Here is a 15,686-nt window from a genome sequence, read left to right on the forward strand (position 1 = left end):
TAGTATTTCGGTGTCTGTCTTGGAGGTTTTAATGGCAGCCAGAGTCTGAGATAATGCTGTCGTTAAGCTAGCTACGAAGGTAAATTCGTGACACCTGTGTTTCCAGACCAAACATTTCAAGGCCTGTTGATAAACTACTCGTGTCCGCCTCTGGACGGGAAAATACCACACAGCACGATAAGACCTAACTTTAAAAAAAGGGATACAGTTGTTTCTTTTAAATTCCATCTATCTACCGAATACCATTGAGTGCAGTAATACCACAGTATTGTTCCGATGACACACCTGAATTGAACACGCCGCCCTCTTCAAGATGACGTTAAACATTTGGGAGCATTTATTGAACAACCTACGGACAACGATCTACTACTTAATTTGATAGGTACTCGTACGCATCGTACTTTAATCATGAATATACATAACAAAAGTGAAATGGGTGTTAAGAAGCACATATAATCAGTTGCTATCCGACTGTTCGCGTCGCCATGTGTCGTCGACGTACACAAATGAAGCAGTTACCTGTTGAGCTCCGAACTGTAGGAGCACACCAGAAGCACAATCCTGCGATGGCACGTCTTCTTTCAGGTAAAAGGATTTAAAGTTTATATAGACGCAGTGGTCCTCCTTTACGCCTTTACTAACTGCGACATCCTCCAAGTTTGACTCCGCGCTCGGCCCCCCCTAAGCCATCCACACCGCTAGACGTCCCGGCCCCCTACAACGACATAATCATGGGCTCCTCTCCGTGGGGGGTGGGGAGTAATGCTGTAGTCCTTCGAGATCGGTCGAAAACTATCTGTTTCTCTTGAGAATGAATGCAATTTTAGCAACAAGAGAGTAGTTACATTCCCGTCCACTGTCTATTCGTCTCTGTGTAATCAGATGCTCCTCACCACAATATCCATTCATCCTATTACATCGCTTAACCCTTCGCTGTCTGCGCTTCGGCTCTATGCTGCCTTCAGGGACCGTGGGGAAATCCGCGATTCTGATCCAAAGTCAATTTACTGGAACTCAACCTTCAATTCACACTTAGCAGGGGTTGGTTTGGAACTGTTAAAGATGGGGATTAAAAAGAGGACATATAGATAGATGAGTAAAATTCTTTATTTGTTGTCTGGGTGTGTGAATAAAGACTAACTAAATGTCAAAAACATGATTACAAAATGTGATTTGGGATTACATTAGGTAAAAAGTTCAATGTATTTAGCAATTCCTGGTCAAGTTTCAAGTAAACTTTTTGCTGTTTTTCCAGGGAAATAATTCTAAATTCCAGGATGATAATACTAGCGACTCAAGTTGTTTTTAACTTCATTGAATGATGTGCCTTATCTTCTTCGCCTTTCGGCTTTTCCCTTCAATGGTCGCCACAGCGAATCAACCTTCTCCGTCTAACCCTATTCTCTGTATCCTCCTCTCTCACACCAACTACCTTCATAGCCCCTCTCACTACTTCCATAAATCTTCTCTTTGGTCTACCTTGAGATCTCCTGCCTGGCAGCTCCAAATCCAGAATCCATATACCAATATATTTGCTATCTCTCTTTTGCACATGACCGAACCATCTCAGTCTGACTTCTCTGACCTTCTCCAAAACATCTTACATGTGCTGTTCCTCTGATGGACTGATTCCTGATCCTGTCCATCTTTGTCACTCTCAAAGAGAACCTTAGCATCCTCATGTCTGCGACCTCTAGCTCTGCCTCCTGTCTTTTCGTCATTGTAACTGTTCCTCACCACTGTCTTGTACACCTTTCCTTCGAATGATATGCCTTATCAGTTTTCATAATTTTTTACATTAGCATTATCCCAGTGTACTGCAGCAAATTATATGGCATATTTGGCTTTTGTCACCTCAAGTTCAGGGATCCCCTGAATATTGCCAATGGTGGATGTATATAGGAATAGTCCTTACTTGTCTAAAAACCAACCCTCATGTCTGCCATGTCATAAAGTATATCAAATGTCCCTGTATTCGTTTGCTTTTTTTTTGGGGGGCTATTTTTACATTTCTGCAAAGACTAATTGAACATATTACTTCTCTTTTTATATGTACTATGGGCTCAGTATATTTACTATGGACTCAATTCCCAGATGATTCAATTATCTTTACTGGTCCTGCAAAGGTGAAATAGCAAAAACGGAAAATTGTGTCATCACAAGCAATGGCAATTGCTTTCATGAATCGATATTACTATACACACATTAAAAACAGTGAATCTTTATTTATTTCAGATAAGTAAGTTTTGACATTGAAATTCATCAGAAGGCCACAAAAATATTTACAACAGTGGTTAAAAGACAGTCATCGCGCTTCACCTGAATGATAAGGTTTCCGAGGTGTACATGAAGGCACCACTAACCCAGCGCACACTGCTATTATGTTGACACACAAACAAACAACACTCATGACAGTCACACAATGATGGTCATTAAAACTTGCTGTCAAAATCATTACATGGAAACGCATGTCACAATAACTTGTACACCAAACTGTACAGAGTTTCTAACAGGAAATGTTACTACGAACATCTTGCACCTGCATTAGTTTTGTTTGTCTTGCTTTAATTGTACTCACATTTTGATCCAGTGAAATCTGAAAATCAGTTTTAAACAAAAAAAAAACAGCTCTTGTGCACTAATTTGTTAAATCAGTTCAAGCATGCAGTTCACTTATTACTTTTGTCATTAGCAACTGTTTCTGCGAATAATATCCCAGTTGAGTGCAGTAGCTCCACATAGCAGAAATTTCAAGTTCACAGAACAAACACCTAACATCTGCCAAAAGGATATCACATTGCCAGAGCTGACGTGTTAGGCTTTATTGTGATTAAAGATAATTAGTTTTATTTCCTTGTGAAAACTAAGCATAGATGAAAGCTGAGCAGTTGCCACGGTTGGTTGTGAATCATGCAGCTGCCATTAAGGTCCATGTTTGAAGACAAAATGTGGCTTTGGCTGAAGAAAACTTTTGGACGGAGCAATTGTTACTGCTCTTCAGGTAGCAGCAACCTGAAGGTCTGCAGCTCTCTGATGCTCGTTGAAATCCTGAGACACATTTGAAGAAAAGTGCAGTTATCTCTCAAGACCTGCACACATTTTTCACAACTAGATAACAAAAAATCAATAATAATACACTCTGGGAAAAATACTCCTAATCAAAATGTGATATTTTTGGTTTTAAACAAGTTCTTGCAAAAGTAGAGTAACAACAAAACCACTGTGACACCTAACTGTACATAAGAGATATTCGCTGCTGCTTGAGTGGAGCATTAAAAGAAACAAATACATAAAAACAAATGCGTAGTATATGCACACACACAGACACACACACACACACACACAGACACACACAGACACACACACACACACACACACACACACACACACACACACACACACACACACACATAGAATATGTGTGATATTATCTACATGTAATAGTAAAATGCCATATAGGCATAAATCCACAAATGGTTGATACATTTGTGGTCATATTCCCATTTTCAGGCAGTTTTTGTCGATTTTTTTCAGTAACTTCTCCAGTAACTTCTAAATCTCTCCTTCCTGTTCTCTCTCCTTCATAATGAGATATCTTGACTGCCATTGAAATTGAAATAAAAAGATGTTCCACCAATGGCATGTTTCAGACTCTCACCTTCCAAAGGCATTAAAGAGGGAGACTATCTCCTGCCGGCTGAGCTGGAATCTGGGTCGCTGGGTGTCAGACGTGGGTAAAGCTTCAATCTGCTGCTCTGAAAACAAGACCTTCAGTGCTGTACCTAATCCCTGAGTCTGATGAGGGGAGGGAACAAACAGGACATCACAATCCAGCACAGCAGGGAAGTATTTATTTCCAAAGCCTCCCAGTAAAAATCAGCAAGTGTCTTCCAGCAGAGGGTCTTGTTGCAGGGACTGAGGCCCCACTCACCTGGAGTTTGCCCCACAGTCGGCATTTGAAGCAGCCAACACAGTCCATGATTCTGGAGATATTAAGGAAGGCCAGCCTGATGTCCTCCTGTCATTAAAACACCACAAACATGCACACACGCATGCACGCACGCACGCACCCACACACACACACACACCAAATCAATTGAATGGATAGGGTTTATTTATCATCTTGGCTTACCCCTTACTTAATCCATATTAATCTGTGATTCAGTGCATTTACCAACACAATGAGCAAAATCAGCTGATATGAGCAGGATTTATAGCCTGACTATATTTGGGAGCAGAAAATTATTATACATATGAATTATCTGATATTTGTTACATATCTAGTGCTGTCAAGAAAATACATTTGATGTATATTTTATGATGAGAGCAAGGACAGGAAAAAAATTCTTTTTTGGGGTCAAGGTCAAATGCCAGATTTCATTTGTCCAAAAAATTATTACGTTCATGTAACAAACAACAGTTAAACAAAGAAAAATGTATTACAAAATGTAGTGCCTGACTCAGCAGAGTTTGAAATAATTGCTGACCTTCAGTTTGGCTGATTCCTTTTCATCCCCAGCAAACAGCACGGTCTCATTAAAGTGCAGAGGGAAAGATCTAGAGTGAAACAACACATAGCCACACAATAAACATGACAGCAGCACAAGAAAATACTGAAATTCATTTGTACAGCCAGTCTCATGGCCTTATCACCAAATACACTACACACACAATTAGTACTTCTTCCATCTGCATCTTAGAAATAGGCTTACTAAATTATTTAATATGCAAAGCTGATTTAAAAATGACTAATGAAGACAAATAAAAAGCAATATATTTCTTAGAAAGTTATGAGGAGATAAATATCTGCCAGGATTGTGATTTTTCCTGTTCAAAATAAGAAAAATATCAATCAAAAAAAGCAGGTATATGCTTCTTTAGACAATCAAATGAATAGGAAGAGGTGTTGCTTGTGTACTCAAATCCTTTATGTTTATTTCAGAATAATGTCTCTATTGTGTGCCTCCCCAAATAAAAATCCATATAATGTCACTGTCAAGGTTACCTTAAACATTTTGAACATCATTTATTATTTTGTTCTTAAATAATTATATCCAAGTATACATCAACTTTTGTCACATGCATATCGATGACTCTTCGTACTTAAGCAAATGTGATTCTATATTGTAAATTGTCATCTGAATATCATGTTTTTTCTTCATCAATCATTATCAAAAGTGTTATGGGTTGTCTCCCTGACCCATGTATTGAAAAACCAAAGTTCAGTATTGACTTTAATGTCAGAGTGAGAGAGCAGCAGGAATACCACTACTGTGTCCCAGACTGACCTGGCCTGTTGCAGAATTTGCAGCAGTAGCTTTTTCTGTTTGTGGTCCTCCTGTGGCTGTCCTGTGTACAGCTTGACTGATGGTTGCTGGAAGAACGGCAAAACTTTGGCCAACGCTCGCAGCTCCAACAGGTACAGGAAGTAAAGATTGCGGAGCCTCTTCGGTCCCTCGCCACTTGTCAGTTTAGAGTCAAAACGTTGCCGGAACTCTGACACATTATGACCCCACCTCTTCTGATACCAACTATCTGTAGGCAGAAGGCATCAGTAGCTAATTGAACTATACACATACGATCCTTTGTAAAATAGTGCCCATTCTACAGCCCCTTTTTCATGGTTGGTTATTATATTTCAGAAATGAAGAAGAAGCATGAAATACAAGACAATTTTCAAGTGCTTTTTAATGTGAGACTTTGGTTAAAAGTGGCTATTTTTGTTTGCCACTTGAAAAATACCTTATAGGCGAGAGAAAATAGTGTTTTTTTTTTTTTTTGCTACTGAAATACCAATTTTATCCACAAGAGTGTACCAATAACCAATGTTCTTTAGTATTATTGTATTCATTCTGTCAGACAAACGTTATTTCCTCTACAGTTTGAACATGAGCAAAGTAAATTGTCTATTACAAAATTACTATCTAAAAACTAGTGAAAAATGTATTAAAATTTTGGCTAACTTCCAGGTCAACTCAGTATATTCTCTGGGATATAATTGTTTCTCAACAACAATCTTCTGTGCCAAAAAGTGAAAAAAACACAGTTCCGGTAATTGTTTTTTTTTTCAATTCACTAGGATCAGAGGATCAGATTGGAGGTTGCTGTTTACTATTAAGTGAAAAAGACTGAGGGTGGATGAAGTAATGGTTACGATGTATGCTTGAATCAACCAAGTTATAGAGCATATTTAAAAGGAGAGGAGTCCTACCATCCAGAAGGTATCTGGCACTCAGGTGTACATTGATGCTGGTGTGGAGGCCAGAGATGAGACGGTAAAATGCCCTCTTCTCCAAACACTGACCTGAGGAAGACAAAGGTTCATATGTGAATCTCCCTGCCACAGTCTCTGAATTAGCTTATTAAAGCAAAGTCAGATTACCTTCTAGCCAACTGTGGAAAGCCCTTGCTGTGGATGAATGCATTGGAAAACATGAAATAAAGTGACAGGCAATATCACATCAATTACAATTACATAAAAAAGTAAAAGCATCTCACCATCCCGTCTAGAGTTGCTCTTTAGTACTTCTGGATTCAGTGGTCGCTTAATATTATATGGTCTATTGAGGGAATAAAATTTTGCTCTTAAGAGTGACAAACAAGCATTAATTAAAACTAAAATAAACACATGGACTTAATTATCAGAGAACAGTTCACACAGTTTTTTTTTGAGTAATTTGGTATCCAAAAGAGGCTGGTACATCTATAGCGTTAAATCTTAAAGTTGGAGGAACAGGTGGTAATCAAATGGAGGAAGGGCTGGCTGTGTAATGACTGATCGAGACACCTCAAACCATCCAATTTCTAATTTAAGATGGAGTTTACAAACAACAATAGGTTCTTAGCATTGCTTCAATATTTATGATGTTTATGTTGCAGGAGCTTTGTATGAGGAGAGCAGAACTAAATCACAATATTTTCCAAGGCTATGAGTGGCTAATACTTAATGTTTGTGCTATAATTCTGCTTAGAACTACTGGCTAAATTAAGTACACTGTCCCAGTGAGATCAGGGATACTGTAACCCAAAATTAAGTTGAAAAGGGTACAAGCACACTTAGTATAAAATGAGATGAATATGCATGTAATTACTAAAAATGTGACAGATGTAGGTATTTTCAAGTTGACAGAATCACAATAATAACTTCATATCATGTAAAGAAAAAAGTGAAACTGTATGATGAAATGTTTGAGTCAAGGTGATGGAAGGCAAACATGAGCTGTGATGCATGATCACTTCATACTTATGTCCTCCCTTGCAGTTTAGATTTTACACCCTCCTAGTGTCGCCTAGTTGATAAATATTAGCACAGCCGCCATGGTTTGTTAATAACAGTTAAAGCCATGACAGACTGGCTCCACCAACCGTATAACTATACACAGACATTTTGGAAATTCAACATTTTTGACAATGACATTTTTTAAATTAGATTCCATTTGTAATTTACCTAATCTTAGGGGATTGCATCAACTTTTTAAATCATTTATGTAGACGGAATGTAATATCCATGTCATATTTGGCATATGAGACGGTGTCATGAGGAACCTCTCGTTCTGCCCACCACTAAAACAGCAACTCTCTCCTGCATAAGCTATGTCATTTTATTTTTTCAACAGTGTGAGGTGAAGAAAGTTCACAGATGGTCAGGCTGCTGTCTAGTAACGTTGATGCATAACCGTCACACTGGGTTAGAAGGGTTATTTTAGTCTTTACCTAAAAACAACAAGTTATAAAAAGCGGTAGTAACCGTTTAAAAAATGGAAGATGCCAAACATATCTGGATATATTTTGGATATGTTCTGAGGGTAACATTTTTTAGTAAAACAATATTCTCCAAGGCATTTTACTTGCTCTCGTATTCTCCTTGTGTTTCACTTTGAATGTTGGCCATGTATTTTCCAGAAGCATGAAATCCCTGCCAATGATAATCTGACAGGTAATTGATTTATACTGTGGTGTGTCTTAATGTTTACTTGAAGCAATTTTCCTCATAGACGCTGTTCCAGATCTGCCAGGCCTCTGGGCCTCTGTAGCCTGTGAAGCGCTCTGGATTCAGCAGCAGGTCAACATACTGGGAGTCTGGTGACTCTTCATCTGGGAAACAAGCACACTTTAGTCTGATTTTGTTGCTATGATAATATTTTCAGCTGAGATTTATGAAAACAGAAGAGATGGATGGTGGAAGGAGGAGGGATACAGGAAGCGTAGGAAGCAACAAAGCATAAAAAATGTATTGGACAGTAGCATCATAATCCATAGAGATTAGGAGATTTTTACAAGTATTAAGAGGGAAAAACACAAATACAAAACAACAACATGTGTGCCTTTATTGCACAAATTGGTAAATTCCTGTTGTATATCAGGATACTTTCAAAAATCAGAACACTTGGGAGGTAAATTAATTTTCTTGAGGAGTATTCCTTACATCATATTCTTCAAATCAGAATTGTTAGGTATTGCCCAAATCCTAACAAAGTGAAGAAAACACGTGATTTCCAGGAAGCTTGTGTGGATTTTTAGAGAACATCTCTTTAATTTGATGTCATTTATTTTGCTAGATTCTTTGTCACTGATTTTTAGGTGATTTTTTTACAAAACATTTTGTTTTTCTTCTTCATTTATTTGCATTTTAAAACTTTTATTTCTGTGCTATTTCAGGTTTATAGTACACAACAAAGATGATTCTTTAATTTAAACCTTTCCAAAACTGTGTCCATTTGTTAAATTACAAATGAAGCAGAAAGAACATCCTTATGCATTTCTGATCACTAAAAAGCTTTTTTCAGCTTACTTAATAATAAGTATACTTAATAATTCTGTGAATACAATTATTTTTCCTTTGAATTTGATGTATTACTTATTCTTTTTCATAACATACCATTCTTAGATAAATTATAAAGTGACACGACAGATTGTATAATTTAGGGTTATTCTTTCCAGAACACAGAGAAAAATAAAGGTGTCAGTTATTTATTTAGTGATTTACTGAATGTCTTGACTGAATGTTACCGTCTATCACACAGAAGTTCTTGGTTTCCTCATCGTGTTTGTTCCAGTCCTGCAGAACCCTCCTGGTCTCATCACTGATTGAGAAAACAGAGACCTTAGGTGATTCTTTTTGGCTCAAGGTACCGATTATTGTGGGTGTATGCAGTGTATATGTGTTAGATTATGTTTACAGCTTGTGGCAAAATTAATAAGGCATTCATGCTCGATGTAAAGGTGCAGGTATAAAACAGTGTGTCTGTGACTGGACGGAAAGTGTTACAATAAGAGCTCATAATGCAAATCAGCTTTCAAATGAATGAATGCATCTACTCATGTCTTGGTACAAATGCTTTTTCTGTATGTTATGTTTCAGACTTGTTGCTACACTAAGGAATCCTGCAAAATCAACTTTAAAAAAGAAAAAAAACTGTGATCCCAATTCTTCTATATAATCATCAACTAAGTGTGTATTGTTAGAAATCAAAGTATCTAATTATTACAATAACTATAACTCATAACTCAAGAGATTTGATTAATACAGCACACACAAACACAGAGTTGTTACTTTGAAAAAAATTAGTTCTTGACCAGGAATCTCTAGATGATCACAGCAAAGAGTCACAGCACAGAGACTTGGTAAGAGTCACAATCCTATTAGTTTTTGTAGTTTGTATTTCCTTACGTTATGTTCATATTAAATGAAGTGAGACATTTTTATGATCTCCCATTTGTTGTAACAATGTATCCATTACATTACATTTGGCAGACGCTTTTATCCAAAGCGACTTACAATAGAGGACATATGGACTGCAAATACACTTGCAAATACACGATGCACATGTCTGAATAAATTCCTTGCAGTTCTTTAGTTATCAAATAATCTTAGGCAGTTTGTACCCAATTTCTCACTGCTCACCTCAGCGAGACATCGACGGCTCCAAGATACTCAGCCCTCTCATATTCATGCAACTGTGCATTCGCCTCTGCAGAATACTGAAAACAGACATGTATCCAGTGTAATAACCTAATACATGTGACTATCCAAACATGTTCTATTCTTTGGTTATTCAAAAAACATGTTGAAATTCACTTCATTCACAGCCATTATAGCCATCATTAACTACTTATATTGTCATATTTTAATGAAATAGGAACTTTAGTTAAAAAATACTCAATATCTCAAGAACATGTGTCCCCAATCAATTACATCCATCCAGACATTTGTATGAATCATCCTAAACTGTAAAAGCAACTAAGAAAGAATCATAATCCCCCAGAATTGTAATACTAAAATGGGCTTGCAAGTAGAAATATTCCCACATTTGTTGAGTATTTAGTGACACCTACAGGCAATAAAGGTGACAAAAAAACAAGTCATTACTATAATGGGTGCAGAATTCAGGGAATGTCTTTGGTATTTCATTCCAACTGTACTCACAGACTAACCTTGTCGTGAATGGAGAATCGTATTCCCTCTGGTACCTCATTCTGTATGCAGACACAACAGAAGTCAGTTTATGTGTGTGCGGGGGTGTGTGTAAATTAATATTATTCAGCTTCTTGGGTTGACATTGGTCAGTTAAGGTTCTCACAGGAGAGCATGGCTGCACAGCACAGTCCCTTAGTCCACAGTGGCTGCCAGTTGACCAAAAGGGACATGGCTTGTTCAGGTTTACCTGCATAGGATCCATATTAATTCAGTGTTTGATTTTTCAGAACTTCTTCATGGTTTTATTATTTGCACAAAGACAACAAATGAAAAGGCAAACAACCTGATAAAACTTGAAGTAATCAGACTCCAAAAGGGCTTGAAGTTTGGGAAAAAGTGCGTCATTGAATCTGTCAATGGTTTCCACATCACAGGTGCAGTCATCCACATTACCGGTCACCTGTTGGAGAAAAGAAACACAAAAGATTGTTCACTGTCCATACTTTTTTAAAGTTAATGATATTTTCTGATCTTAGGGCTTGGGACAGAAAATGAATACCTCATTATTCAAACGTCCATTTTAATATGGATTTATGTTGTAACATGTAATTAGATGTATTTAAAAAACAGTTGCAAAATACAAACACAAATAAACTGTATGTCTTTAGAAGAGAGGGGTCATTTTTATTCCATTTTAATTTAAATGCTTGCTGTATTTACTCTGAGCAGTTGCATTCAGAGAAAGTCTATCCCACCATTTATATAGATGTGTTCAACTGCGATAAAAGAAATTGTGTGGGCTACTTATTTCTGACTTCTTCTATTCCTTTTGTCCATTCCCTTCGGGAGTCACCACCGCGAATCCACCTCTTAAATCTAATCCTATTCTCAGTATCCTCTTTTTCTCTTCTCTCACACCAACTAAATTCATGTCCTCTCCAAAGAAATTCAAGTCTCGTTGCCACAAAAAGAAGATTTTGACAAAAAATCACTATGACCTGGATGACAGAGAACTGCCACAGACATTCATGGCTTTGGTTTTCCTCTACGCCTCCTGTCTGTCAGTTCCAACCTCAGCATTCTTCCACCAATATTTTTCACTATACATCCTCTGTACATACCCAAAGCATCTCAGTCTGGCCTCTCTAACCTTTTCTCCAAAAGATCCAACATGTGCTACCTCTCTAATGGATGCATTCCTGATCCTATCCACCCTCGCTGCTCCCAAAGAGAACCTCAACATCTACATGTCTGCTACGACAGTTCTGCTTTCTGTGTTTTCCTCAATGCTTCCATTTTTATGAATTTTATTAATATAATTGTGGGCACTTCTAAATCACAAAGTGAATTCACAGAGATGGTACATCATATATAAAACGCCCAAACCAGATTTGCTTCCAGTAAGCAAAATCACATTTTTTACACTTAAAAAAAAGCTGTTTAAACATAGTACCATGAAATTAACTGGCTATTGATATGCACTTTCATCTTATGGTACAGTTTCATAGCCATTACAGTTTCAGGTCATTACAGTTTCAGGTCATTTCTTGGCTGATTTTTTAACTGATCTGACGACTATGTGAAAATATCCACCGGAGCAATGTGACTGTTTCCCAACCACTGTAGCGCAGCACATTAGTGTGCCCTGAGAGACCATCAGTTGTGCCGTTGAAAAACGCTCACTTTCACCTGATTGGTCCATTAAATTATTTATTCAACGCAAATAATGTGTCTTCCTGCGTCTATCCTTGTGGATATCATGCAATGACAGGCAGAACAATGACATGCTCTTCCACAACATGGCAACAAATAGTGAATTGACCTGTGTACTTACCTGCTGCTGATCAAACAGCTACAGGTAGATACACCTGGCTGACTGTGGCTAAGGAGTTCCCAATTCTGGCTCCCTTTCTCCACAACACACCTATGTGAGCTGGGCTTTCCAAGCATGGAAATAATACAGACTAAACAAATAGAGAGACGAAGTAAATTGAGACTACAGTTTCACTCAGTATCATTAAAAACGTGTTTGACATATTCATTTGGTGCTGTGCCGTGTGATTTTTCTAACGTAAAATATGTCTCAAAAAAAAGGTTGGGAAATCTCTTGTGACAAGAGACTGGAAGACCTCCTGCAACGGATGCAAACGGCGCCCGATTAAAAGTAAAATAAGCCGAGATTTACTTATTAACCGCGAGGGGAAACGCGAGTGACGCGCCTCGGCCAGGGGGCTTCCTGAGCAGGCACGAGGAAGGGCTCACCTGGCAGAAGCAGCTGCCATCTGCGGAGCCGTACATCTGGAGGAGGAAGAAGAGGAGGAGGAAGACCCAACGACACATTGCAAATTCCCCGCGTCTACAGGTGGCGTTGAGACGTGAAGAAAACAAAAGGACAAGTAACAGAAGCTGCGTAGACGCGCTGATCTAACGAGGACTTTCAATTTCCGGATGTGTCCTCACTTCCAGTCCGCGACGTGAGGGACGTGACTGGACGACGAGACCTTAGGACTCACATCCTCCAGCCCGTTCCAAACACAGCCAGCCAAACATCCTCTTGTTCTGACAAAAAATATGTACTTAAAATCAAATTTCTACTCTATATTAAGTACATAAGTACGATCAAAATGGACTGTTATAGTATAAAAAGTGAAGAATGTGCTGGATTGCTATGACGTGACTATTAGTTTTAATCTCACAAAATACAGTATGTTAACGCTTGTTTTGTTTGATTATGTTAAGGTAAGTGTGTGACATGTATGCAAAGCACTGACGACTGAAACAACTGGATATTGGAAAATATTTTCAGAAGTGTATGTTCGGATAAAGTAAAGTACTTAAGTACATTCCCGTTAATATGTTGAGATGTGGGAGCAAGTCCTAGGCAGAAAATAATATTTCTGCAATATATATAAAATATAAAATCTGCAAAGTAAAATACTTGACTCCAAATTATTTTGTCGTTCTAGATTATATGGGGCACGACGGATTTTTGGTATGTTCTAATGTATCTGGTGATTTTCACACAATCTAAAGTATTTCAGTATCATAGTGGAGTTTTAGTGGAGTTTTTGTTTGCTTGTTTTATTTGTATTTTTCTAGAGGTCGTGACAGTTTGACGCGCCAGAAGTTTCTGGTTAACTTTCGCAGCAGCGTTATGTCTCCACACCTACAGATGTAATACAAGTACTTGCCCACACAGTGGCGATGGAAGTCATGATCCCCAGCAGTAAGACCTAACGAGCAAAGTGTTGATCACAAACGCTGCATTCGCTTTAATAAAGTAGAACCAAGATATGATTTATTTTCATATAAAAACAAAACAAATATCTTTTTCTGTATAAAAAAAACATTACAATCCTGTGAATTGTCAATTGTATACACTGCATGTTATGTTTCTTGTGTTCTTGGGTTAAAATTCAAGTGAAACCATCTTGACCAATTAATAAAAAAGTGATACTGTTTGTCTTCGGGTTTCATTGGAAATCTAAGCTATGGTGTCGCCTTCATTACAGATTTCGAAGTTCAAGTCCTCCCAGGCCGGCAGCTTCCGCTCGCTGTGTGTCTGAATAAATCCACTGTGGGCATGAAAAGCTGGAGCGAAGGCAAACAGGAAGCCCGGGAAACACACTGGCTTCATTTAAACCCAATGAAAGACAACTTTTCAGAATATTTTGAAATTAAACTCATTCAGACTCACAAACTCATCTTCTGCTGTACTCTGGACACTATGTCTTAATAAGTGTCAAAACGTGATTGACGTCTAAGGGAAGGTAACAATTCATGTGTGAGTTTTATTCCCCTGAAACATTGATAAGGTATGAATGCGCTCACATTCAGCCTGAGATCAGTGGAATATTTAGCAACCCCATTGTGACGTCACGACAAATGACGTGCAGAGTAGCAAGGACTTTAATTTATGTTTACATAGTCGTGCAAGAATTTTTCGTAAAAAGTGCACCTCTGCGTTCGTGCTGCACCTCCGTACAGCACGAACGCGTTCGATCATCTACCAATAATGTCTTGCGGTACTGGACGCTTTGGGTGTAAAATATATAATGCTGATACTTTTTGAATGCAGAGTATATAAATACTGTGGGAAAACTTACAAACAATATTCCCCAATTCTTGTTACACTGATCAACTGTCCCTACCACTCTAATACACTACTTAGCACAACTTGCCAGTCCAACCAACCACGATCGCCCTGATTTCATTTTCTGTTCACTTTATTTTAAGTCCGTTACATGTTGTCTGTTTAGCACCGTTAACTAAAACAAATTCATTGTCGTTGTAAAATTACATGGCGAATAAAGCAACTGTGATCCTGAATCTGAAGCACACAGCAGTTTCATGTCAGGATACTATGACATTTTAGTTTGACGGGGAAACAACATCAGTGGCTAAAGACGTTCTGTGGACTTGTGTTTACATTTAGACGACGCCGGATTTTCACTTCGAAAGAACACATTTACGTCAGCTGTCTGCATGTAACAAACGCCTGATATAAAACGTTCCTACATTGACGTCACATCCTATATCCAACCGAATATCAACATTTGAACGATTTCCGCGTCCGGCTGTTTGACAAAACTGGACATAGTTCGCATATGATTTATTGATAGGCCAAGTTTTTAAAACCAACAACAAACGCGAAGATATATAAATATAATAAAATCAGCAGACTTCTGAATCAGTCGTGCCTTGCTTAGAACTTAGATTTGAAAATACCATGAACATTCAAGACACCCAGTTAGCGTTTGCATTGAGAGCAAATAGTGCGCACGAGCCGTCCTTTTTTTAACTTTATTAAACTTGTTTATTCTGTCATACAAACTTTTGAAAGTTAGTTTCGGTAGGGATATGTGTGTTTGAACATTCACCTGGGTGGAAACGTTTCTTTTCCTCACATTCTCTCACCGTGTTGTTCGGTCACTGGCTCTCCGTTGTAGGGTCTCGCTCCCTCTATTTTGGTGCTTCCTCGCGCTGCCAAGCCCCTGACGTCATGCTCCGCTGTTAATGATTAGCATGTGGAAACGAGTAGCTTGAGCCTCCCGAAGTCAATGCAGTCGGGACATACACGAAAACGGATTTATATTATTTTCAAAATAAAAGCGTTGGACATATAGAGTGTAAGAATTTCCAACCTCCCTCTCTCTCACATACATATTGTAATGTGTATGTGAGTGTGTTATGTATGTTAATGTGGGATATTATATACGCTGCATTAACATACATAGCATACACTTTTTACACGAGAAAAAAATAAACA

At 38.1% G+C, this 15,686-nt stretch overlaps 2 protein-coding genes across 3 annotated transcripts in view; both read right to left on the minus strand.

Annotated features, from left to right (window-relative positions):
* Nucleotides 1–897, minus strand: part of pacsin3 (protein kinase C and casein kinase substrate in neurons 3) — a 33,073-nt gene extending 32,176 nt beyond the window's left edge. For both annotated transcript variants that reach the window (XM_086143961.1, XM_086143960.1), the window contains exon 1: nucleotides 520–897. The gene's annotated coding sequence lies outside the window, so the exon portion shown is untranslated. The remainder of the gene's footprint in view (nucleotides 1–519) is intronic.
* A 1,168-nt stretch (nucleotides 898–2,065) lies between these two features.
* On the minus strand, nucleotides 2,066–15,400 carry ero1a (endoplasmic reticulum oxidoreductase 1 alpha). The gene is made up of 17 exons (XM_086143956.1): nucleotides 15,335–15,400; nucleotides 12,878–12,976; nucleotides 12,680–12,773; nucleotides 10,761–10,877; nucleotides 10,581–10,664; nucleotides 10,435–10,476; nucleotides 9,905–9,981; nucleotides 9,010–9,083; nucleotides 7,974–8,094; nucleotides 6,499–6,560; nucleotides 6,383–6,409; nucleotides 6,212–6,304; nucleotides 5,289–5,535; nucleotides 4,488–4,557; nucleotides 3,932–4,018; nucleotides 3,659–3,795; nucleotides 2,066–3,048 (listed from the first exon to the last, which is right to left on the minus strand). The coding sequence occupies exons 3-17, from the start codon at nucleotides 12,755–12,757 to the stop codon at nucleotides 2,988–2,990; spliced, it is 1,377 nt and encodes a 458-aa protein (XP_086000082.1). The 5' UTR covers nucleotides 12,758–12,773; nucleotides 12,878–12,976; nucleotides 15,335–15,400; the 3' UTR covers nucleotides 2,066–2,987.
* Between the last annotated feature and the right edge of the window lie 286 nt (nucleotides 15,401–15,686).

This window comes from Fistularia commersonii, chromosome 3 (genome assembly GCF_037954325.1).
Source record: "Fistularia commersonii isolate RoL2024-O1a breed Wild chromosome 3, RoL_Fcom_v1.0, whole genome shotgun sequence".
Lineage (NCBI taxonomy): Eukaryota > Metazoa > Chordata > Actinopteri > Syngnathiformes > Fistulariidae > Fistularia > Fistularia commersonii.